At 39.0% G+C, this 26,410-nt stretch overlaps 1 protein-coding gene across 8 annotated transcripts in view; it reads left to right on the plus strand.

Annotated features, from left to right (window-relative positions):
* The window catches only part of astn1 (astrotactin 1), a 406,003-nt gene that overhangs the window by 127,140 nt on the left and 252,453 nt on the right, over positions 1 to 26,410 (plus strand). For all 8 annotated transcript variants that reach the window (XM_037083604.1, XM_037083606.1, XM_037083607.1 and 5 more), the window contains 4 exons: positions 4,473 to 4,640; positions 13,279 to 13,363; positions 17,738 to 17,812; positions 22,266 to 22,403. In XM_037083604.1, the coding sequence (XP_036939499.1) occupies positions 4,473 to 4,640; positions 13,279 to 13,363; positions 17,738 to 17,812; positions 22,266 to 22,403 (466 nt within the window). The remainder of the gene's footprint in view (positions 1 to 4,472; positions 4,641 to 13,278; positions 13,364 to 17,737; positions 17,813 to 22,265; positions 22,404 to 26,410) is intronic.

The raw sequence follows: 26,410 nt of genomic DNA on the forward strand, positions 1-26,410 counted from the left end.
ACATTGAGGCTAGGTCGCAGTGACCACCCGCAGTAAACCCTCCATCACTTTTTCTCCTTCACCGTCTGATATGTTGAACTACCTCACTAATGAATTTCAATGTTGCACCTGCAGAAAAAGAAAAAAAAAAAAAAAAAAAAACACTGCAGGGGCCAGATGCTGGCTCTTACTGGCTCATTGGCATTTTTCAGCTGTCACAGGAGTGAGCTGGCAGTCCAGATATATTATAGACTGTGACTAGGCTCACTCATCTATCATCTGGAGGTCTGATTTGATTCGGAGCACTGCTGCTTTCCGGTGGTATATGCTGGCCTGCCAGGGAGATATTAAAATTCCAGGGAGTCGTCCTGGGAGGGAACTTTGAAAGGAGAGATGAAAGATGGCGAATTTGCCTGTTGAATTACAAAACTGGGATCGATTTAGAATGTTTCCATAAATGTCTCCACAATCTCATCAGACTTGATTTGATGTCATGGTGAATCAGATGAAAATCTGGAATCTACCACTGGGGAAAGGAGCTATTAATACCAACAGCTGTGCATGTGTCTGCCTTCAAATACAGTGAAGAGAAAACTGTAGAGTCACACCTTACTCCTTGCCTTTCACATCAGGGAAAGTAATCATCTGCACATTTGCCTGTTCGCACAGGATAGCGATATTCCTGCTAGTCAATGTTCATAGCAAAAGACAGGGCAACATATCTGAGGCGTATCTCAAGGCTCTTCCCTGTGGCCCAGTGGCTCACAATGTGCTCTTCCAAATATAACAAATATTTTATCCACCAAGACCTGTGCAGTTCACTCGTTTAGGGCTCTTAAAAAGTGAGAGATGTTGAACATACAAAATGACCTCTTGCACAATGGGGGAAAAAAAAAAAATGCCTTGAGACCAGTGCAAAGGGGCCAATATTCTACAGCTATGCTAAAAGGGCTAATGCTAAGCCCATCCCTCAAACATGCTTAGAGTGTCAGTACAAACAATGCTGACACACACACACACACACACACACACACACACACACACACACACACACACACACACACACACACACACACACACACACACAGCAGGTTTATGATATCCACCATCTCGTGTAGCCTGTTCACATGTTAATATTTTCGTAACTTGCATTGAATGCAAAGTCCAGCTGAGGCTGAGGATAATGCAATAAATTTAGCAGGGATTTGATCATAAACCGTATGATAACTGGCCAAACAAAATGTTGGTCTGATGATGGCCCGAGATTGAAAGTCATTTGATCACCACAGTTTTTTCTTTCCACCCTGAGAAGAACATGAATGTCTGTTAAGGCACAGCGATGCTTAAACTGAATAATAAGCTTGATGCCCACACCACTCTGGAAGTCCAGTTAGGTATTTTTAGCCTCCTGTGAGCTTCACCCTCAATGTGATGATGCATATCAGAACTGAGATGGCTCCAATTTTATTTACTCATAATTAGTTATTTTGTCAGAAGTCAGTTAGCATATTAATTATGTTTTTATACATCCACAAAGCATTAATGTTTAATATTAGAAATCCATTCCATAAAGCAAAAACAGCAGTATTTTATGCTTCTGATTGCCAGCGATCTCAAATAGGACACATGAAAGTGCCATGAAAAGAACACACATTGCTGATTGGTGTCTAAGTTTGAAAGTTTTTCTGAGCTATTTTATGAAGCGCCACAATTAGGCAAACAAGATGCGTCCGGCCATTTGCAGTGTGTGCTCTAGTTTTAAAGGGATCATCAAAGGGGATGGCACTAACTAGGGCGCGCAGAGCTTGCCAACAAGTCATTAAATATGCCTGGGTTAGCAAACGCCCAGTGCATCCCATGTTTGCATGTGGACGGGGGCTTTGGTCACTGAGTGTTGCTGCTGATTTACAGAGATCACACAGTGGATAACTCTCAGAGTCAGGTATTATAATGACACCTGCTGTGTCAGGTGTCCCGGAGCCCCAGTGACCTGCTTGTGAGTGTATGTGGTGTGTTTGTTTAAGTTTGTTTGGCTGATTAATGCATATTTTTTAAACTATTTTGTTGATCACATATCATAGAATTTACAACATGGTGAACCTGGAATTTAACCCCTACATACTAAAGGTATGCCCTCCAGAGGGAGCAGAGGGCAGCACATACCTTTAGTCAAGGACACTGACTGGAAAATCAGCTAACATGTTTTGATGGTGGGGAAACAGCAGAGTACCCAGAGGAAACCCATGCAAGGACAGGGAGAACATGCAAAGTCCAAATAGAAAGGAACCCAAGTTGTTCTTGCTGTGAGGCAACAGGCAACTGCACCACATTCACATTTAGGGCATTTAGCAGATGTTTTTTTTGTCCAAAGCGGCTCACAGGGTCTCATGCATACATTCAAACACTGATGGTGGTGGCGGCCATGCAAGCATTTAGGGGTTCGGGATCTTGCCCAAGTACACCTCGACATAGTTGGGGAGTCAAACCAGCAATCGATGCTGGCTCTACCCCTGAACCACAGCTGCCCTAACAATATAGTAGAAAAAATGATTCATGAAGTATTTCACTACTTAACTTACCTGACCCCCTTCAGTAAAGTAATTGAACTGCTTTTCCTGTAAAAACTCTCGAGTATATTTGATGTAACATTGTTTTCAGCCATGACAACAAACCACAAATCAAGCGGAAATTAAATTGTTGCCCTCCTGTGCCAAGCTGTATGTCTTGGTTGAATTCCAGAAATGTACAATTTATGTTAAAAACAAATCTAATTTTGAATGCAGCTTATCAACTTTGTAAATATTTTATTAAGGTCATGCCTTTTTATATTCAAGTTACATGGTGACTAAAACACGTGTTGGCTAGTAAACAGTTGTAGCCAAATTAAAGCAGAAGGTTATTAGACAGTGATGACATGTTGACCTGACACTTGAATGCAGCAGTAATCCCATCATGCGGCTATATTTATGTCACTATAGTTAGTGCCACCAATAATAGTAAATAATACAATAAAAAAGCTAAAATGTGCTCTGTTTTATCATGCACATAGTGAATTTGTTCATATGGTTTCTTCTAAGTAAAACTGCAGAGTAGCCTGAACAGGCTCTGACTTGATGGGTTTTCTTAAAGGTCAAGAAGGTAGGACTTAATGACATCTAGCAGTGTGGTTGCAGATTGCAACCATATGAATTCCCCCTCACATAGGGTGGCAACCAAAAAATGGTCCTATCTTGAGCCAGGCTTTGGTATGTCCATTCTGGGTTATTGTAGAAAATGGTGATGTAACATTGTGGACTCTGCAGAAGAGGACCCACTGTGTCTGTAGATTTAAATGCTTCAATGTACGATAACAAAAACACAACAATTCTGGGTTTCAATTGATTATACACTAATGTGAACCTTTAACTATGTTACAATTCAGCTATATTCATTAGGGCATCTAGCCAATTAAATCTGAGTGCCATTAGCCTAACTGAATTAAATGCACACTGAATATAAAGGCATAGCTCAGCAAGAAATACGTAAAATACATAATACAACTTCCCACTGCAGCGATGAGAATGACTGTTAAGTTGAGGTTGATCAGTAAAGTTGTAGCCAAACAACATCACACTCAAATCCTTTATTGTATACATTTAAAAATCAAAATCACACTAACATGATTCACTTACTCATGACATTGGGTACGCATTCACCATTTGAATCCTTAATATTTATTCAAACACCATGGAAAACATGCGCGTGAATTATCTTTTTTTTTCCCCCTGTTACCTTCTGCCTCCTGATGTGTTTGGCTGCAGGGCAACAGTGTGGATGGCTCAGCTGTCTGCCTGTGTGTGCTTATAATAACCAACACAAGTGTTAGTCTTGTTATAATGTGTTGTTTCATTTGAATGTTTCTCTGTGTTTGAGTAGTTTTTATTTTATAGGTCTGTAGTTATTAAACTGTCAGCTCCTACCTTAATGATACAAAACCATAAGCATTCTTTTTTAGATATCAACGTAGTGTTTGAGAGGGTTGTTTTGAAACTTTTACATTTGTAGGGTTAGGTTTGTCTAGTATCCATTTTTTTTTTCACCTGGTAATTCAACTGGTTCAGTTCCCTTTTTGCTTTCATCAAACTTTTATTTCAAAGGTTTTGAAGTTTTCTCACATTTAAACTACCAGCAATAATAGCAATAATATGTTTATGTTTGCTGTCTCCAATTCAGTGGAAGAGAATTAAGATGCAAAGTGCTTTCGTGTGTGTCTCCTTTTTTACTCGTGTATTTCAAATAACTCTTATGAAAATACATGCTGAAATGGACAAATCTACTTTTAGCCAAAATATGCATATTGGTTTTATGTTTTCAATGTGTGCACTCGTTCCTGTTTTCTAACCCTCTCTCCAACTGCCATCCATTGATTTACTCTCAACTTCTCTGTGCCTCCTTTCCCGTTCAACCTCATCTTCAACCCACTGAGTCTTCCTTCCTCTTGCTTTCCTCCTCAGGATCAAGGTTCATTTTGCTGCAGGGCAGCCAGTTGGATGCCTCTGACTGGCTGAACCCAGCCCAGATCTTGCTGTATTACCAGCAGAATGCCAGCGGGCCCTGGGTCAGCGAGCTGTGTGGACGGCGCCTCCTGGACCCGTGTGAGCACCAGTGTGACCCAGAGACAGGTGAGTCTAGAACATAACATAAAGATATGTCTTTACTTGCCCCTCAGGGCTTCTTTGGGTCTTGTACTAATGAGTGACAAGAATTAAATGCTGGTGCTAGCTTTTTCACCAGAACCAAAACAATCAATCATTTAATGTCAAATATCAATTAATTGGACCCCACTTGTCTTTGCTGTCACATTCACGTGTGTTTGACAGCTAGATGGTCAGAAGTATACCAGCAATAATGTCTTCAAGGATACATTATTGTATGGTTTGGGTGCCTTTTTTAACTTGATAGTCAGAATCGATGAAGCTGTTAATAATGTGAAGTCAGTTCATTTGTGGTGAAGAGCATAAATGGAGGAAATATGTATTGGAAGTCTGTCAGTTTGAAAGTTATTGACAGAAAAGGAAGTTGCACATGTTATCATCATGTGGCTTCTTTTTCCTGCTGCAGCTGTTTAGTGTTTATGACCTGTTTTTAATTCACCTGATCTGAACTCTGTAACTGGAAAGATTCAGTAACGCTTTCTGTTCCTGTTTTTATCCATCATGGTTGTTGCCCACAATTTAGAATTTTAGAAATCCAGTGAAAAATGGCACTCTGTGTCCGAAGATGAGTTTGCAAATAAAGACAGCCGTTGCTTGTGTAAAGTTGGAGCTTTTTTGTTGCACAATTTATCCTCTCTAATTAATTGCTTGCAAACAGACTCAGTCCTGCAAAATGACTCAGGAACTGGAAATCCAAAATACAGTCAGTGAGCCTATTATAGCAGATTAGGTGTCACGTAATATGAGAAACAACATATTACGTGACACCTAATCTGCTATAAATAATGTATCTATTAAGTATCTCAGCTTTTCAATTTTCTCTCTCAAAATCAATCCGGTTTGAACTAGATTCTGTGCAGACTTACTGCTTTTTGCCAAAGCAGAAGTGGAGCTGACAGGAGACATGCAAACTAATTGATGAGCTCTGCCGACAGTTACCCTGGAGAAAACCAGGTCGAGTGCTTCTGGCAATCTATTTCACATTTCAGACCCTGCAACACGAAAGACCATAGTCATGGTCACACCTGTAAACATTTAAAGATGCTCTTTCATACACCTGCTGAGGCTCACTGACTGTATTTTGATCACTGGAGGTGGGGATTTCCAGTTCCTGAGGCATTTTGCAGGACTGAGTCTGTTTGCAAGCAATTAATTAGAGAGGATAAATTGTTGTATCACTAAGTGTTTGTGAAAGTTAAGCAGTAAATACCAACTTTGCAAACTACATCTTCTTCTTAGTGCTCCTTCATCCAGCCGCCGGGTGTTGTAACCACACACACACACACACACACACACACACACACACACACACACACACACACACACACACACACACACACACACACAGACACAGGCTTGTGCCTTATGAAATCTCATATGAATGACCAACGTTTTTCCGCGGTCTGTGTCTGTCTATGTTTGGGCCATGCTACGTTTTGGTGTATATTGAATATTCTGTAAGTTATTATGTTACATTATCATGTGATAGATCCTATTCCAGGCCGCCAAATAACACTCACAAATGTCTGTAAAGTCACCTCCTTTGGTCTGTCATGGAGAATCCAACCCGAGTCCTTCACAAAGAAATCCACGGTCCAGCAGCTTAAAACAACTTTAACAAATCATCGACAGACTGATTTTATTTGCTGTCTCTCTTGATTTTATTTGCTGTTTCTCTTGTTCTGTTGTTGTTTGTTTGATTGTTTTTAATCTATGTAAGGCACTTGGAACTGCTTTCTTTGTATGAAAAGCACTGCATAAATAAAGATTGATTTGATTTGATTTGATCGACAGGCTTGTAACAGCAAGATAGAGAGATGGGAAAGGTCTAATTTTTCACATCATGTCACACTCTGCCCATATATGGCCAATACAAAAAATATTAATAATGTAAATTGCCACAAATATTTCTGTAGTGCTCTTTCAAAGATAATCTAAATCACAAGCAAACAGGTAAATTACATATAGTACAAATTAGTCCACTAGGCAACAAAAAATTATATATTATCCAATTGAACCAATGGCCAGTGCTACCAAACCAAGTTGCAATGAACCTTAGTGTTTCTTTAAATAGAGTGTTGGGAGTTTCACACATTTTTCTGTTTTTTTGAATCTGTAGATGGTTATATAAGCAAATGTTATTTTTCAGTCTTCATGTAACCTTGCAGTTATTTTTTTTCTTTTATATATTGATATATTTTTGATAATGATATGACCCTTATTTGAGCCCACATACAAACACAAAAATATAGTTTCTCTTCTTTTTATATCAGTTTCACTCTTCTCTTCTGGATGAATGATGGGTTGGAGGGATAGAGGGAGGGAGAGGTGTACCGTAAGCTTGATGGTGTGGCTGAACTAACTGATAAATTATACTTGAATTGTGTTGAGCAAAAGCAGCATGTCAGTAACTTCTGATTGATGCTACAGTATATGAATCCTTCTTTTTGACCTGAAAACTGAGTATTAAAACAGTACAGATTGAAAAGCAAGTGCCAGCTTACCACTATGTTAATCATGTGTCTCAAAACTGCTCACAATTTATGTCTTTGTACTTGTTAATCAATTGCTTCCCAAAATTGAATTCAGCTGACTACCTAAACAAGACATTGATTTAATAAGCAGCTGGGATTGTGAAAGCGATAACTTGGTTGACTGACAGACTTGATATAGGATGCATACTGAGGAGTAAAAAGTCAAATTGGAAAGTGTGAGTGTGTAAGGTCTAAGTAAGTATACAAATCAATTTGACTTGGTTTGTGGTATGTGGACATAAATATATATGTGAACTACTTTGTGCATAATACATACACAATTGAAATAAGTGCCATGCACAGGTATTTTACATAATGTTTTATTCAGATCTCACACCCCATTCAAATTTCAAATGATGAGATGTGCTGATAAAACAGAATTGTAGAACATTTTGTTGTTTAACAAGCTCTTTATCACCCTCTCTGCCAGGGAATGCATTTTCATCTTTCCTACCTCCAAATTCATTATGAAGAAAGTAGCAGTCTGTGAAACAGCATGATGTAAAACATCTTGTTGTTTTAACAGTTTAAGAACTATTGAGCCCAAAAAGAAGCACTAAGTTCTCCAAGTAGGTCTTGCTAATTTTAAAGGCAAGCTGCCGTTGTTTTTTCTCCTTTTCAAGTTCCATTGATAATTGTTCAAGTGACGGTAAGTCAGGTAGCTAATCATTGAGAAGATATAAATAATATAATTTAAATAGTATTCTGTCATCCATAAGATCTTAACAATTTTCTTCCTATTTTGAGAACTTCAGAAAACGTTGTCAAAGTAAGGCATTAATCATGACATGTTCTCTGTCCCTGCGGAAGTGTTGACAGTAGACATCTACCAGCAAAGAAAAGGCCTCTAACATACAAAAATAGCTTTCGCTTGAAGAAAAATATATTACTGCGCGGTGGATAACAAAGGCTAAGTATCAACAAAACTTTTTTTTTTGAGTTTTGAATGAAAAATGCCCTAACTCTTCACAGCAGAGAAGCAATCCTGTTTGCATAAAAATAGCAATCTGTCTGTGTTTTACTGTGGTAATTAAATGTCTTGTTACTCAGTTACTGAAAATGAACATGCCTCATGAAGACAAGGGTGTAACCCAAAGCTACCATTTGTATCTGTTTATATCGCAAACTTTTTTATAGTAGGATTTATACACAAAGGCTGGGACCGATGCAGGAAGTTAATAGACTTCAACGTGGCTGCCTATTTTTTATGTAAAGCTGTTGTCAGCTGCTGTTAATAATGCATACATGTTATTTTTCTGCAAAAGTTAAGCTAAGATAATATACAGAGGACTATGATAATTTAGTTGAATAAATAAAACAGTAATTGAACATTCAGATTTGAATGTGAACCCAACCTTCTAAATCGTTGCTCCTCAAATATTTTTTCTAAAAGCATTTTAGGTGAAAAATAGGCAGTGTGGCAACATAATCTTGGTTTATCATCACTGGATACTTCAGACAGTTTGATCAGAGGTTGGTGAGAGAGAGAAAGATGGTACTCTTGATGGTCCTTCAATAATCTTTTTACCTATTGATGTGCACTTACAAATTGTGGAACAACCTGATTTGTGTCTTTTTGCCAGCAATAGAGTGGGAGGCTTCAAGTGTGTGCGAAAAACACCACATTTTTCACTCTTGATTTGCATAAACTGACAAAATTGCAGAGATACAAAGTTGGCTGAAAATTGCCAAAGTTCCCATTTAAAAGGAGCAACTATCCTCAATAGACATCAGACAAGAGAGAGTAATGGCCAGAATGAATCATTTTAAGTTTTACCTGCTTTCTTGGAATGTCTCTGCCAGTGCGTCGCTTAAATTATGAGTGCAGGAAGAAATCTCACATTTAAAGAGGAGGAAGTGTCTTCCTTGTTTTTCATCCATTATTCAACGGCATAACTCTCCCCTGGGCAATACAGAGTGAGTTCTGAGACCTTTAAATGAATCAAAAAGCCGTCCGCCTTGGTAAAATTTCAGAGATTCACCCACACACCCGAGGCCACACAATGCCCACTCCTCAATATGAAATATGGACCAGCAGGTCTGGCAGCAAGGCTTCAGTAATTTTATTGTATTTTTTCATATGATGCATTCGTAATGAAACCGTTGCATATGTGTGCTTTTGTGTGTGTGTCAGCATGCACATAAGTGGGACTGAAAGTGTGTGTGGGCTGCAGTGAGATTGCAGAGGTTCTATAGATAGCTTAAATCCAATCTTCATTCCTGCTGGAGGAGATACTGATGAAAACTGAAATGGGCTGCGACAATATCTGTGCTGCTCCTTGCAAGACATTAAAAGAGACGGCGGATGTTTAAATGCATGGTGCTTCCCCACCTGCAGAGCCCTAAACCTGGGTGCTTTATGTTTACGGGCTCTTAACACCACCATCTTGACTAGAAGGTGTGCTGGGCTTTAATGAAACACAAAGAGACGTGTTCTGCCTCTGGAGACATATGTTCCCACATCATACCATTCTGGCTTGATTAATGGGACTGTGTAATGGATCAATGTGTGGATATATATACTTGATGAGCAGAATAATTTCACACACGAGTGACAAAACATGAGGAGAAACATAGCTCTATTGCAGCTTTTTCTGCCCACACATCAGATCAAGAGTCCCAGGCTATTTAAGGGCTGTCTTTACATTTTGCTTTGCCTGGTCGCCCTAAATACAACGTTATTCCATGTGTGTACAAGTGTGATAAAAAGCTGGGTGGGATGTGATGTAAATAAAGTGTGAGGCATAAAAAACACCACATCTATATTGAGTAATTAGGGAATGCAACACCTTGAAAGTGTAAAACAAGTTTGAGCTGAGTGGCACGACCTTAGAGTGCGATGAAACGGCAATTAAAGCATTTAGCATTGTTCAGCCTCTGTGCAATAAATCTAAACGAAATGCTGCAGCTTTTGTCATCTCTTTGCTTCTCAGGCAATATTTTTTTCACTTCTTTCTTGACACAATTCAGACTGTCACTCAAAAATGTAAAATTGCCTTTCTGATTTCAAACACTTCAGCTCTTTCACTGCATATTTAGCAAAGCAGAAAAGTAGCAATTATGTTCAGAGATATATTGAGCACTTGTTGGTAGTATTGCCCAGGGAAGTGTTGGACAAGCAGTTAGATGATAGTGAAGAGTATATGTGGGGGAAATGTGAGTTCCTACAGCACATCATTCAGGTATTCAGGTGATGCATTTTACGTAAATAATTGCATAGGATCAGGATGGCAGAGCAACGCGAATAATACAGTTAAGTAAGTGTATGACATAAAGAGCCCTTTGTACTCAACCTGCTTACTGCTTGTTTAGAGATGATAGTAACACATTACTAAGTGATACATTTATAAAGATCACTAAAATACGTAGATCACTGCTCTGTCTAATGGCACTGCTACTTCATCACCTCAACATTTGGCATCTCTGTACTAAATTTATTGTAAATTAGCCGATGTACATGCAATGCTAATACATTGGTGCTTGACTGGTTGGGTGGAAGGTTTGGTATCATTAAACAAGTACATACGTTGTTTCTCAGATCGTAAATGAGGAGTCTCCCATCATGTTGTTATAAAGCCAGCAGAGGAAAAAGCCTGGAGCTGTTGATAGGAAATGGCTTCATCAAATTCAAATGGTTCTATGTATACTCACCAAGATGTTTTTTTTTTTTTTTTTTAGATGACAATCTGACCGGTTTTAAACCAATTTATGAGTCAGTCTAACTTACCTGGTAAAAAAAAAGAAAAAAAAAAGGTGTGTCCTCATCCCTCTCTAATCTCACTCACCCCCTTAATATCTTAATCCTAAATAGACTGAGCACACAGAGATACTGTTTGATGAGTCTACTATCAAATAAGTACAATTGACACATTTCAGTCATTTCTTTCTTCTGTTCAGGCAAAATGAGCAGGAAGGAAGATTGGACGTGATTTTGTTTAGCCTGGCAGGTACTGACAGCTGACCTTTTCCATTAACAGTGGTGTATAAAAGCCCGGGGCCACTGCCCTTCACTTGCCTCCTATTGAGCATGAGCAGAGCATGTTGTACATGTTACTCCTGAGTAACCCTCTAAACCAAAGGTGAGGCCCCATCAATCACAATGAGCAAAGTCAAGGCCAACATTTCTCCTGGGAGCTGACAGCAGAACAAAAAAAAAGAGATACTTCACTGCTAAAAGGCTTCACCTATAGGGACGATGCCAATGCAGAGCATTCACAAATCCACAGCCCTCTATTTCAGATATCTATTTTCATATATATATATATATATATATATATATATATATATATATATATATATATATATATATATATATATATATATATATATATATATATATATAGAAAGTTATTGGTGACCATATCTGCATGTCAAAAGATCCCACTTGGGGTCCTGAACCTAAGCTTTACAGTTTTAGTGCCTTCAGTGCCTTCATTTGTATGCAGTACTCTTGAGCAGTGTTGCATGTGATCCTATTAGCAATTGCCCCAAAATGTTGCCTTAGGCCTGAGTGTTAAGTGGATTTGGTGAAATCTCAGTCCCAGACAAGCTTCGCTTTAGTAAATAATGACAGTGCCAAGTGTCTATTCATTAGACTAATCACTGATCTAATCACTTCCCATTTAGGTTGTGGATGCTATTCAGCCAATGGGACCAGTCAGATAACTGAGAAAAAAACCCACTAGTATAGATTAAGTCTATTAAATCTAGACATTTGGAGGAATGATTTCAAGTTAACTTGAGTATTTACTCTTAGATGTCTGGCATTTCTCTTTTTATTGTGCAGTTAAGCTCCAGGATTAAAAGTGGGGAGCTACCAAGGAAAACAAATAGTTTTTTTTTGTGCTTTTGTGTTTCACACTGTTTCAGAAACTGTAACATTAAAGGAACAATTGTATAGATAATGTAAGATATGGCCAGGATACTACTTTAAGAATTTCAAGTTACTAACAAGAGTGTTGATGTGATGTTAAATCCATCTATGAACCGCCGAGAGGCAGTATCCCCCTGTAGCTTCACCTGGCAGACATATGCCTCCTGTTAGCATAATAAAAGAACAAAACAAAGTCATTATTGTCAAGACACAGAAATTAGCTCATGGTAATTAGCTGCAGCCAGTGATAGCTAACAACGAGCAGCTGTTGTTATTCTTTTGTTGTTTGTAGCTGGCGGGCTAATCAGTGACATACTAGCAAGCTCTGTACAGGCCAGTGGGCCCTATAAAGTAGTCAGCTTGCTAACTGACAGTTAGCATACATATTTGCTGACATAGCTCGCAAAATTGTGATTTGACTGGACAGTAAGATATACACCATGTGCCTAACGGGGTTTTCAAATTTATTGTCAGAATGATGAGGACATTGAAGTATTTGGACCAAATTGTAAGCAGGCTGTATGGTTGCATTTTAAAGAAGTTCAATTGTGCTTGCATTAGGTATAGATGTAGAAGCATTTATTGGAAGAACTTCATGTTTTTTTGTCATTGTTGCTAAATGAATTAGCAACAAATACACCCAAAAAATCTGTCCATCAAGTTATTTTCCAGCTAACTGTGCTTTAGGGTCAGAAAACCCTGCATAACATAATAAGAACCTTCACAACACTCAAAATAAGTAATGCAGGAAGAGTCATATGTACTAACAGTATGGCAGTGAGCCAGAGTTTCACAAATGGTGTCCCTATCAAATGTGTCAGAAAAACATCTGCAGGCATGGTGCACAGAGGGGAGCACCATCACTTTCATTAGCTGCCATCGGCCATTAGTTGCCATTTTTAGAGCAGCTGTATTGTACAATAATAGTAGATTGAAAATGTTTCTGCTGGAAAACTTTTTGAGCCTTTTTCTGAGAAATCTGGACAAATGCATGGCTCAAATATCTGAAAAAAATACTACATCATTAAAGTAAGAGCTAATTAAGAGTTCCCTAACTGAAGAGAATAATCTTTGGGTTTGCTCTGCTGGAGTGAAATAAAAAGGAGGGTAGCCAAGAGACAAAAAAAAAAAAAAAAAAAAAAAAAAAAAGCTTGTCTGTAATGAACACATGATTGAATCACTGCCCTTCTGTTTGCAGGAGAATGCCTTTGCCTTGATGGCTACATGAAGGATCCAGTCCACAAGCACCTTTGCATCCGTAGTGAGTGGGGTCCCAATCAGGGGTAAGTAATGATAATAAACTGAGGATGGATCAATAAGGCTTCCTATCAGGCATAAAAAATGGTGGGGGAAAAAAAAACAAACAAAAAAAAACCACACAAAACATAACAAAACAAAATAACAGTTACAACAACAAAAACAATCACAAGGCTTAGGGTAAGAAATGAAAAGTAGGAGAAGCTTAACTACACAAAATTATTCTAAGTGCTATATCGCAGAATTACCATGGCCTGGATGACTGAGAACCTTCATCATGCACACAATTATATGCAACTGATCAGTTGTTTCTACATGATGCAGATTTGTCTGCTGTAGATACAGCTCAGAAAGTAATTTCCCTAATTAGGACTGGAGAATACATTCATACAGTAAGCCATATATTGTTAAAATTGCACTGTGGACATTACTTTTCAGTTAAAAAGCCACATTGAAAAAGAAATGTGTAGTGGTTCTGACATGGTTACATCATAAATAATAAGTTATGAATACAGTTCTTATGATTGGTCCTCAGAGGCCAATTTTCCAAAAATGATAAGATATTCAGATATCAGATATTCCTCATCATGTCATATTACCAGTCAAAGGTGACTAAGTTTTTCTGACTGTGAAAAAGTTTACCCTTTATGTCACATCTTATCTATCCAAAATTTAAATTCCAGCTAAAGATTTACCTCTTTTACAGTTACACTAAGTCCCCTTAATAATTAATATAACTGTCAGATTCTGTCTCTTAGAGTTATTCACCAATTTATTTTGGTTTTCATTATTTAACTGCATATTTAACCTCTCTGCTTAAAGAACTTTGGGCAACACTCGACCAATACATTTGACTTTATTTGAATAGACTTACTGGTGAAAAGCCTTGAAAGTAATTACCTACTTTGCAAATCTCCTGCCTGGATGGCCATACTGCATTACTGTGCTTTCTTTGTTTATTTGTGAATGATTAAAGGGGGAATCCACATGTTTAATAATGCACTCCCACAGAGTTAGGGAGCTCACAAGAGACAGGTGTGGTCTGGTGGTAACAGTTGATGCAGCAAATGCTGACATCATTTAAGTATTGCTATGGGTTGGACTCGTGAGTCCTGCAATTTCAATAATGCAACCAATTGCACGTATTTATTAGATTTAAGTCTTTCAAATTCACACCTGCACTCTGTAACGCAGGCTTTTGGTTGTTTGTTTTGAACTCATAGTCAGTAATTAAATGCAATATAACCTGACTGACATCACTGCGACATCATCAAGGGTAGGTTGTTGCTTATTTGTTAAAACTTCTTCTGAGTCCATGCCTCCGAGAAGTACTGGTCATGAGTCATTTACTGTTTCAGTCACAGGCCAAAAAAATTACTTGAATGGATTTTAGCACTATTAATAAATCACTTTTGGGCCAATGGTGTGTCACTGAAGTTGTGGGTGTTTTATCACACTTTTTGGCCTGCTCATCTCTTTGGGTGCAAGGTCCCTTCTTTTATATTACTATAATGATTCCAAGTGATGACTTGATATCTTTTTGGCGTTGAAAAATGCTGTTTCAGACCCAGTCCCAGGAAGTCATATAAACGCTTAATTGGGTTCACAGGTGCTTGTTAAAAAGTCCTTGACATTTGGCTAACACCACAGCCACAGTGCCAACCACTTGGTGACCACTCAGGTTTTGGGTGTAGAGGTGCTGCTTTTCCAGAAAATACTGCTCACATCAAAGAAGAGAGTGTCGACACAGTTCCCTTTTTGATCCCGCATACCAAAATCACTGGCATTAGTGATTCTGGTGCATTGTCACCGGGTATGAATGTATGTATTATAGGGTTCCTCTTGTTTTTTTCAATCATCTCTCACCCTCCTCTCAGATACAAACAACATAAAATACAGGCTGCTAATATAAGAGGAACGCATTCAGAGAAGGGGTACCATAATAAAGATAGTGAGTAAAGAGATAGAGAGTTCCTTAATACATTGTAGCATGATAAACTAAAAGTAAGGGAGCAGTGAGGCAATTTATCTTGTTATTCTTTTTTCAAACCTGAGTCATTTGTGTGCATCTTTTGTTATGTAGATGATTCATACCTCCCAAAAGTTTTGGAATTGGTCCAGCAGATTGACTCAGCTGGTAGCTGCAACACGGCTGTTACATAATCCATGTGGGCAACGACAACTGCAAAAGTTACATCCACTAAGAGTGCTTGTTTTTGCCACTGACAACCCGAGGATGTTATTCTAAGTGTCTGACAACATCACAGAAAACGATTATTATACAGAGATAAGCCTTTTTGTGAAATAATAGGAACCTTTTTTTTTAACCAGGAACACAAGTGTTGCTGAAATCTCAGGAGAAATGAATTGTTACAGGAAGAAAACAGTGCAAACAATGAGTCAGAGCTGTGGGGGAGAAATAGTTCCAAAGTACTGGTTGAATATTTTGAGATAACAACTGTAACTGCTCACCTTGCATGATTTCAGAGTGAGAAACTAAACATATCTTGTTATTTAACAAACTGCACTTTTAGCAAACGTAACTTTGAGTTGCCTCAAAAGGACTATGTTGCAACCACTGTAGCCATGCCGTGACAACCAGCTGAGTCACCTTCTTGGACCAATTAAAAAACTGTTGAAAAGTATGAATCATTTATACAGCAAAACATGTAAATATTGGGCCTGGTTTTAGAAATACCAGAATCCCCCCTGATGATGTAATGATGTAAAAAAATGATGTATGCTATTATGGAGCTGTATTTTAATAGTTATTAAACCATTTAGATAAAAAAAAAAACAAAAAAAAAACTACATTGTATGGAGCCTGGAGTGTGCCTCGGAATAATAAGATGTCATTGAACCAAAACATGACTCTGGCAAACTCCTCATCGCTATTTAGAGCTTGTTGTTCCTGCTCTGTTGGACTGATCACGAAACGGAAATGCTAAATGTTAAATGTTAAGGCAGGACACAACTTAATAGTGAAATGCTGTCATACCAAAAAGTGTGGAATGTCCTCTAATTATTTGTGTGTTTTCATCAAAATTAAAGGGCTAACATGGAATTTAAATGTAGAATTAAATCAACAATCCTCCATGATTAGTCAATAACTTTATTAATGGACTAAAAATCATTTTTCTAATGGCAAATTCCAAGTGCACTCATGAAAATCATTTGCTTCAAATGGTGGCATTGATCATTTTAATTTTCAGTCTAATTTTAATAGTTAAATTTCACTGTAAATGGTCACATTTCATGCACATTTAATGCATTTCTACAAGAATGTGGGTGGCAAGTTGCAAATAACCCCGTATTTAGATCTATTTATACACACCTTGCATCCTCATTAAAACAGACAGACTGATACAACAAATTGCCAAGAGACTGCAGTTGTGAATTAGCTCTAAGCTAATGCTGGTACAATGCATCGAATAAATAGCATAAATAAATGCATGCACTGTTTGTTACCACCTTAAAACAATCTATCATGCAGTGAAGATCATTGTGATTAAGTGAATTATGAAAGGAGAGCCCAATTCTTGTCTCACCAGTCTGTGGCTTAGAGCTGACATATCGGCCTCTGCATGTTCAGAAAGGTTTTTTTTTTTTTGGGTTTACATTTTGTTGAGACATCTGAGTTTCCCTCCTTAGTCGACCCATGTGTGCACCTCTGTATCTCATTTCCCTGGTGGTCCCTGTGTGTCCCTGTCACTGTGTGACAGAGTGGGCACCCTGGGGTGACTTAAATGTTTAATGACCACAGCCTGTGGCAGGGAAGCCGCTCCGCTCTTTCTCTATGTTCTTTTTGCTTACAGTAGTGTAGGAGTTAGCTCCGAATGACACCGGGCCCTTGTCACTTCTTCTCCTTACACTCTCACTTTGCAGACTGTTTAGTCCCCAAGCTGCCACTCCCCATTAATCTCCATCATTCTCTCTCTTTCACTTCAGCCTCTTGGCATCTGTCCCCTCCCCTCCATGTTCCCCCCTCTCTCTCTCAATCTCACTCTTTGTCTCTCTTTTTTCAGCGTCTGCTCTCTCCACCGCCCTCTGTCTCTTTCTCCCATTCTCCCTTGTCCTGTCATCCCCTCTTATCCCCTCCCGTGGTAAATAGATATGAGCTGAAGTCACATTGCCTGTCAGCTGCCAGAGACCACCTTTTTCAATCAGCATGTTTACACACTGCACACATCATAATGCTGCTTGTGATTTGGGGGCTCTGCAAGGCAGGTATGACTTAAGTTTAGACATTGAAACATGGTTTCTGTTTTTAGGGGGTTTAGATTAGGCAGGTGGGTATGCTGAAAAATTCAGCGCTTCTCTTGCTTTGATTTTAACGCACAGGTTTATTCTCTTTTGTCTTCCTTGTCTCTCCTTCTGATCTATTCTCTTTTTCATGCCAGTCCCTGGCCTTACACCATCTTCCAGCGTGGTTTTGATCTTGTGATGGGAGAACAGCCCTCTGATCGCATTTTCAGGTGAGAGGAACTTCACATAACTCAATTTTACGAAACTACATTTTCTGTGGTGCTGCACAATGAATGCTACACAAAATATTTGACAAATGTCAAACAACTCGTGTTGGCTTCGGTTTTGTCTCTCCCGTGTGATTTAAGGAGAATCAGAAAAGCAGAGCCATACCATTTTCTTTCTGGTTATAGATAATCAATGTGTTCTCATGTTGAAAATCCGGTTTTGAACTTGTGTTTGTGAATTAAACTGACCATTAGGCAACCATTAACAATTGACCAGTGATATCTTTTGTCAAAGTGTGATTACATGAACTGTTTCATTGCCGTCTGCAGTGAGGTGACCGTACTTCTTGTCAAAAGATATATGTGGAAATATTCTACTTTTCAAATTTTTTTCTAAACATCAACTGAAACAAGACCTAAACCTACAATAGTTAGCCTGTACTCATTCTCAATGCAACAAATACAGCAGCCTGGTCATTGCATTAGCACTTCTTTGTTTGACATGGTAGGTACCCACCTAGCTTCCGTTCTAGAAGCATCACTGTAGTGCAGTGGTAGATGGGTCAAACACTGTACATTAGTGTGTCTGATTGTGAGGGCTAGTTAGAGCATCACAGTTTGAGGCTGAATGCCACTGACTACCTGCCATTCGATGAGTTGGGAGAGAGCTGACATATTCTCACTTTGTGAAGTTGTTCCAGCAAATACCTAACAGACCCCCCCTTCTTCAGCTGTTCAATGCTCCACTATTTTTACTAGCTATTTACTAACTTTGTCAGTGTTGGAATGAATGAATGAATGAATGAATGAATGAATGAATGAATGAATAAATAAATAAATAAATAAATAAATAAATAAATAAGGGGAGTGAGAGTGAACAGAAGAGTAAAGTTGAGGGCTCTACAACATAAACAGTGAGTTGAAAGATAATCTCCTGGGGCTCATCACTACCAACAACCCCTCTCACCTAAAATGTACAGTAGTCACTCCTTGAAAAGCAATGCTTAACCATCTGTAAGATAGCAAATGAGAGTGAATATTGGCTTTTTCTCAGCCAGATAACCTGGCGTGCCAGATGGTTTGCTACACAGAGCCATCTGAGAAGTCGCCCTAAAAACTGTTTGGGAAGGGGCTTGCAAGCATACTTTGTGACAGTATGTGACTGAATAAACCATCTGTCTTTTGGTGAAATACACTCTTCAGTTCTGCTGATAACTGATGCTATAGTATCATCTTTGCTAACCTCTTTAGGTGCTGCCATTGTTGTTTTCATACCAACAGTCACTTCTTACACTGGTCATCACACCAAAACCATGCCCGCAGCTGACTGTCGTTCCTCAAAGGACGTGTATTGCTTCAATCATTGTGCTTTCAGCCACAAGAGCCACAGCAAGCTTGCTCAGTGTTTTTGTATTTCAGCATACACAGTATAGTTGACAGGATGCCCTTTTATGTTTACTGGGAACCATGTTACAAAGAAACATACAGCAGAGCGCTTGTCCTTGTTCCTCACAATGTATATAACAGCTTGTCCTCCTAATATGATTCATTCACTGACTTGAGAACGAGCATATCTAACAGAGGATATGCACCTGCCTTCATTACAACACTCCGACTCCTTCCATGACAGTACAACAACAACAACAACAACAAAAAGGGTGTTTGTGCTGCTGCTGCTTTCAATGAAAAGGAAACCTATACTGTTTCTGTGCACCGCACCTGTGGCTGTTAGCATTGCCTTTACATTGTGAACAGACATGGGATGCTGGCATCAAGCTAGTATATCCTAGAAGTTGCCCTCTCTGCTGGCATGTTTTCGGCAGGTCGCCTTCCTCTCCTCACTCTGTCCAGGCGTGCAGTTTTAAATCTCTTTGTCCTCAGTGCCCCCATCCAGCCATCCATCCTAATTTAAATGTTTCAGCCTCGAGCTTTGAACTTTGCCAAACAACCCTGTCAGCTCCAGGCGTCGGAACAAGACCTTGAAGATGAGCGAGCACTCAGAGAACCATGCACCCATCATCTTGTTTGCCTAGGCAGATACTACCATTAAACACAGAGGCAAATGAGGCAATTAGAATCACAGTGGTATGGAGAATAAAACGAAGAAAAGCAAACTCAAGGATGCATGCAAAATTCTCCTGTGTCAGAGGAGATACATGTGGAGAGTCAGCATTCAAACACACAGCATTTGCCATCCACACAGTATAAACTGCCAGGGGGTTCCTCTGAGGACTGGGAACATGTTTTCCACTCAGCAACTGTTTTCTCGCGGGAACTCTTAGTGTTTTCCACCTCCAGTTTCTCTTAGGGTGAACCAGATAAGTCATACAGCAGCACACTTGTCCCTAGTTGTCCATTATAAAGCAGTGCTCGTTAGATGGCTGCTAATTTGTCCTGTGGTCACCCATATACGTCACGCTGCATCACAGAGACTTTCCATACTGTTGCTGTACACAGTCCCATAAGGGATGGTGAAATGACATATGAGAGAGATGCCAGCAGCATCCTAAAAAAACAAAAAGGATACAAGAATAGTACAATTTAATAGGCTTACCACCTTATAATTACTTGCTAGAAGGCAGTGTTTTACCCTAAATGGAAGAACAGCAGCACTTTGATCCACTGAAAACTTGACTTTGTAACAAAGAGTAATGTAATTAAATGTTCCATTTCTAGGTTAGCTTAATCATTCTCTTTCTTAAAGTGACTTGTAATGCATGCGGTACCCACAATCTATTGCCCTTTGCTTATGCTAAGTTAGCATTTTATAAAATGCAAATTGAACAACTGTGAATGAGGAAATGTGTGTAGTCTGCATAAAAATGGTTGTTAACTATTTAATCAACAAGTTGCCTTTTTTGTGCTACAAGTAATCATGCATAATTCATCAGTGCTAATAATGCATCTGATGTTAATCAGCGTGCACTGTTTAACTTTAAGTTGGAAGCATTGCATTTCCTCTGCAGAGTGTTTAAAGATTGATGGTATTCATTGACTCACAAATAAAGAATTGTTTTGAAGCCCTTCTTCCAGACATCTGTTGTTTACAGATTTATAGCCCTGTTTTGTCTCAGGGGATGCTGGTATTGGCCCGTCTTTGTCAGGGTTTCTCATTTAGTATGCATTGCGTCCATTAGCACACAATGTCCTTCTGCTCAAGAAAGAGTTATGTAAAAAGAATAGCTTCACTCAAAGGTAAAATAAATAACCTCTAACCAACTTTATGCCATTATTCTGAATCGCTGATGCAGTGAACACACTAATCTTTGAAAAAGTAGCAATGTTGACGTGATGTGGTTGTTGTTTTCGCACAAGAGACCTAGATCTTGATGGAGTTGTAACTCAAAGGGGCACCACATCATTTTGAATGGTTTCTTTCTGTTATTTGTTTTAGTGGCAGCTATTTTTACAACTTTTGAGTCTAAAGATTGCAAAGTCAGTCGTCCATCTTCAGAAGATTATGCCTACTTACTTTGGTTTGTCATTCAGCACCGTTATCATCAAGTCAAAATTCCATTATTTCCACACTTTGACACAACTAATGACAATCCCTTCGGCTTCAGCTGTACCTCTTGTTCAGTGCTAATTAGTGAATGCTCATATCCAAACAGTCTTACCAAGGGTGTACCCCACAGCTCGTCCAATGTCAGCTGAGATCGGCTCCAGCCCACTTGCAGTGGCATTGTTGAAAATGGATCCACATTGATGGATAGTATCCAAACATTAGGAGACAAACTGGTAAACATTATACCTGCTAAACATCTACTTATGTTAGCAGGCTGACATTAGCGTTTAGCTCTAAGCATCATCATGGCTAAAAACAGCTTCACGGAGATGCTTGCATGGCTGTAGAGTCATGCTACTTTTATCTTTGGTCTTGGTCAAGATCAACAGTTTGTGTTTTTAATCATGTTTAGCACACTTCATCCTTCTAATAATTTAACTAATTTGAACATAATACAAGGATGTTTTACAGTATTATGAAACAATCTCTTGTTTATACTGATGCCTATATATAACCTGCATATTTGGTTATTTCTGCATAATTAGTCAGGCCTGTCAGAGAGTTGGATTCACACACATAATCATACCATTTCTGGTGGATCTTTATAAGTATAGCTTCGTCAAACCACACAATCTGTTATTTTTAAGCTTGCGTGTCCGCTAACCTAGCTCTTACATGACCACAAATATACAGTAGAGATGCATCACTTCAGTCAATCACCTGCACACAGCTAATTTTAAAAAACAAATTACAAAACTTTTTGTCCTTTCTCTTGCTTAACCAAATTCACACTTTAGCTGGCTCAAGATCATTACAAATTCTTTTTTATCCACAGGGGCTGCTAAATCACCTGCATTCCACTGATTTCATCTTGTTTTCCAAGCTATTTCTGGTCTACTTGTGAATCCCAAACCTGTAACCTTACTTGTCCACCTTTCGTGTCATCTGCAGATTCACATACACCTTGGGAGAAGGAATGTGGCTGCCGTTGAGTAAAAGCTTTGTCATCCCCCCGGCTGAGCTCGCCATAAACCCCTCGGCCAAGTGCAAGACGGACATGACTGTCATGGAGGATGCGGTGGACGTACGGTGAGAGATGACATACCACTTCAGCCTGTATTACTCTATAGTGCCGACCTTTAGAAGATTTGATGATCGAAGCGTTAACTAAAAGAAATAAAAGGTTCCATAATACTGCAAACAATACTGGCACAAGTTTCGTTTCATAGCAGCACTGAACTGCTACCAGGTGTCGGTGTTCATTTAGTGTTTTACTGTCTCTGATGAAGCTTTACGACACAAAAACTGTGTATCAGCATTTTGATAGACAGGAAGACTGTATTCCTATAGAAAAGTGGGAGGTTAAGTAGCTTTTTCATAGGTAGCCAAATGGGGCTGTGTTTGAAGGTGGGACGTCAGGGACATTTAGGTTTGTTGTGAAATTGATTGATTGATTGATTGATTGATTGATTGATTGATTGATAGCTATTGTGTTTTCATATATTTTGGCTTTTAGCAAGGACACTGTAGGGAGTTGAACCCCATTCCACTAATGTGAAAGTACCACTGCCGGTACCTTTTGCTTTTAGCAGTGCACCGGATGTGCTAGCAAGAAGATAAACCAAGCAAAATGTGACCATGCAACTAATATGAAAAACCGCATGATGAAAACTTCATCATGAACACCAAAATGAACTACTGAACCGAAGCCTAACATAGAACTACAACTATAAGCCCAACATGTTAGCAAGACAGGAACTTGAAACATGTAACCATGTTTTAGCCTTAGCTAACATTGACAATGGATTTTATAATGTAAGTAAATAGTAAATGCACCAGCAGCCTGTTGAAACACTTTGAGACATAAGAGTGTAACATACAGAGAGTATCCAGACATCCAGAAAGTGTAGGACTAAGGGAGTATAGATTTTATGGATAGCCTACATCAAGAGTGTGTAGGGTAGCAGCTAGCTACACATGAACATCCACGGGAACACACACAGATTCCGATTCCAGTTTGTTGTCCTTGTGTATCCGAGTCTCCTCAGACCGGAACAGACTTGGTCCAGACTCGTTTAGTTTCATTAATCCACACCAGTATAGATCCACAGAACGGGACCAAACTGCCGGCATAATCCCGGTTCAGCTCGTGCCGCTGCAGGTATATGTCCACGGGATGGGCTCTGCAGTGACTGGCTCTGGTCACACATGGCTATGGTTGGCAATGCTAGCGGAATGCGTAAATCATGTATACACACATTTATTAACAGCATTTTTGTAGTCCAAACAAATCCGATGTTGCACACCCTTAAACCACGCAGCAGCCATGTTGAAAATCTGAGGTCAGTCTGAGCCTGATCTGCAGAGATATTTGAGGAACACACACACGCATGCACGCACGTGCACACACATGCATGCGCGTGCACAGACACACACAGATTTCTTGTTTTTATAGAGAGATATTTCTCATTGCCATCTCTTTTATCTGGCATAGACTCTCATTTAAATCAACTCTTTTATTTACTGTTGTTGCAGTGAATCTTAAGAAGCCCAGAGAGGCTGACGCAGAAGTCTTACTGTCATGATTCAGAGGATAATACAACTCTGTAATTCTAACAAAATCAATTACGGAGATACAGAACAGTGTAAAAAAGATTGAAATTAAAGAATTACTTTGCACGTCAAAGCCATAGACAACCTGTTCAGATTGCTAAACTGTACCAGAACTGTGCTGCCGTATTACTGGACCCTACTGACAGCAGTGATGAAACAGAACTAGAACTGCAAGCAGTTATGAACGGGGGCCAAGCCCCATAACCCCCCATAAAATCGGTGTGGCCATTCAAGAGATATAAACTTCCCATCTTTTTAGCGCCCCCCCTAATGGCCAAAATTTGCCAAATTCCGCTCATCCCTTCCCAGTGTCATGGCAACCAAGTATCTCAAATTCTGTGTTAATAGCATTTAGTTTGACAGAGATATCAAACAGTTTACTTATTTATAGCTAGCCACAGAAATTTGTTCGTTAATAATTTGCACATTTTTTGACCGAGCAAAATTCTTTTGATAACTTAAGATGAGGTCTAGCTGAAGAGTGTACATGGAAAGTTTCACGCAGATCGGACAAAATCCCAAGGAGGATTTCGAAAAAGTAGGTTTTCCAGATTTTGCAATTTAGCGAAAACAAATTTACAGGCGGAAGTGGGCGTGGCCAACGCAAAGTGATTCAGCTCCATTCAGGGAATTTTTGAATGTGCAACATACGGTGTGGGAGTTATTGGGAAAACGAGTTGGCCTAGGTTATAGCCCCCCTGCAGGCAGATATATGTAGTTTTTTGTGTCTGAGATATTTGCAGGAGTCTGAACCAACCCTCCAAATTGCACCACCCTCCCTTGTACGGTTTAGCCTGCAGCACCACTTTTAGCTGGAGAAAAATAAAAATAAAATTCCTTACAATTACAATAGGGTTCCTAGCACCGCTGGTCCTATACGCGTTCCCTTGGCCCCCTAATTATTTACTGAACTGTTATTGCATTAACATTTTATTTTGATGCCATTGACAGTACAGGGCTTGTGTTATGTTTCCAAGTTCAAAACTTTGGTACAAAACAAGACATCTTCATTAAAAGACGGCCATGTAATTAATGGGGCATGGACTTCATCGCCCCAAAAGAAAGTTCAGTTCCCTCTTTGTGTCTTGCTCTCTTGTTGTCTTACACTGCTGTCAGATCAAAATTTCCCCCACCAATACTTTGATCCAGCTTATCGTCATCAGAATCATAAACAGGACTTATGTATGAAACCAAAAGTGACAACAACAGTGAGTCATTTTAACCGACAATAGTCATGTATATAATGCAACTTGAGCAATGTCAAATATAGAGATAGAATAGATGTGATTAACATACTTATTTTAACAAAACTCCATAACCAAAGCAAAGTACGTCTCTGAAAAAAAAAACACTGATATGTTTCTCTGTGTTGCAACTTGGACATGGCCCAACTTACCATCAAACATATAGATTTCTTGTGGTCACAAACACAGCTGCACTTTGCTGTGAGGTCTCCTTGAACTTTACTGTGGTTTCACACTTACAAACGCTAAAATGCACTTGGACTTGGAACAGCGGTCACTGGCATGAGAACCTTGTGGTCTTGAACTCCACCATCATCACGTTCACCCCCAATGTGAAAGTAGCTTGCAGCAACTTTGACTGCCAACATTTTATCCTAGCTACTCGGCTGGGCTATTATTTTGCTGATAAAGATAATAATTTTTTAAGATCATTTAAGTCATCTAAATTTTGATCAACCTTTGATGTTGTTCTGTTTCACCTCTGAAACACAATCTTTGCACTTGATTTATCCAGTATGGAATTGGTAACAGCATTAGTCTTAGTTCAATGCCCCAATCACTAAGTCTCCTAGTACCAGACCTATCTGTATAAACATGTAAAAAATGTAAAGTGAAACTAGTTAATTAAGTCTGTTTCACGTCAAAACAGTACATAAAGAAAGGCACTTTCCAGCTAGCACAGCTGTCAAGGTTCTGGTTACAAAGAGTTTTTCCAGACAGCAAAATGACACAGAAGCGATACACATGAATTCTCATCATGCAAACACATCAGTCAATGTCATAAAAACAGCCCCTCTCCCTCTTGGCTTTACTTGTGCCGATGATGTATTGTCTTTTCAGTGGAAAATCTCATGCAGCTGAGCAAATTTGAGTTTACATCGTGGTAATGCTATTTCAATGAAGTAGTGTTCAGTTTGGATTGTTTGTGTTGCTAATTATTAATTATTTGATTGTGGGAGCATGCCAGATATACATCTTTAAGAACCACTGGTTTAATTCAATGGCACTGTTAGTGGAAGTTTCTTTTTTAATACAAACTGGTTTTTGCGACTGCAACAACACAAATGGGAAGCAAAACAGCCAAAGTCTTAAATCAACTAAACTATTTCAATCAGGAGACACTTTACAAGCACAAAAGAGACTAAGAGAACCTGAAGCCAGATTCAGTTCATTATGAATAAAGTGAACAGACTTAGGCACTTACACCAGAGCAGTGGGTCACAACATCAAGAAGTCTAA

This window comes from Acanthopagrus latus, chromosome 21, assembly GCF_904848185.1.
Source record: "Acanthopagrus latus isolate v.2019 chromosome 21, fAcaLat1.1, whole genome shotgun sequence".
NCBI lineage: Eukaryota > Metazoa > Chordata > Actinopteri > Spariformes > Sparidae > Acanthopagrus > Acanthopagrus latus.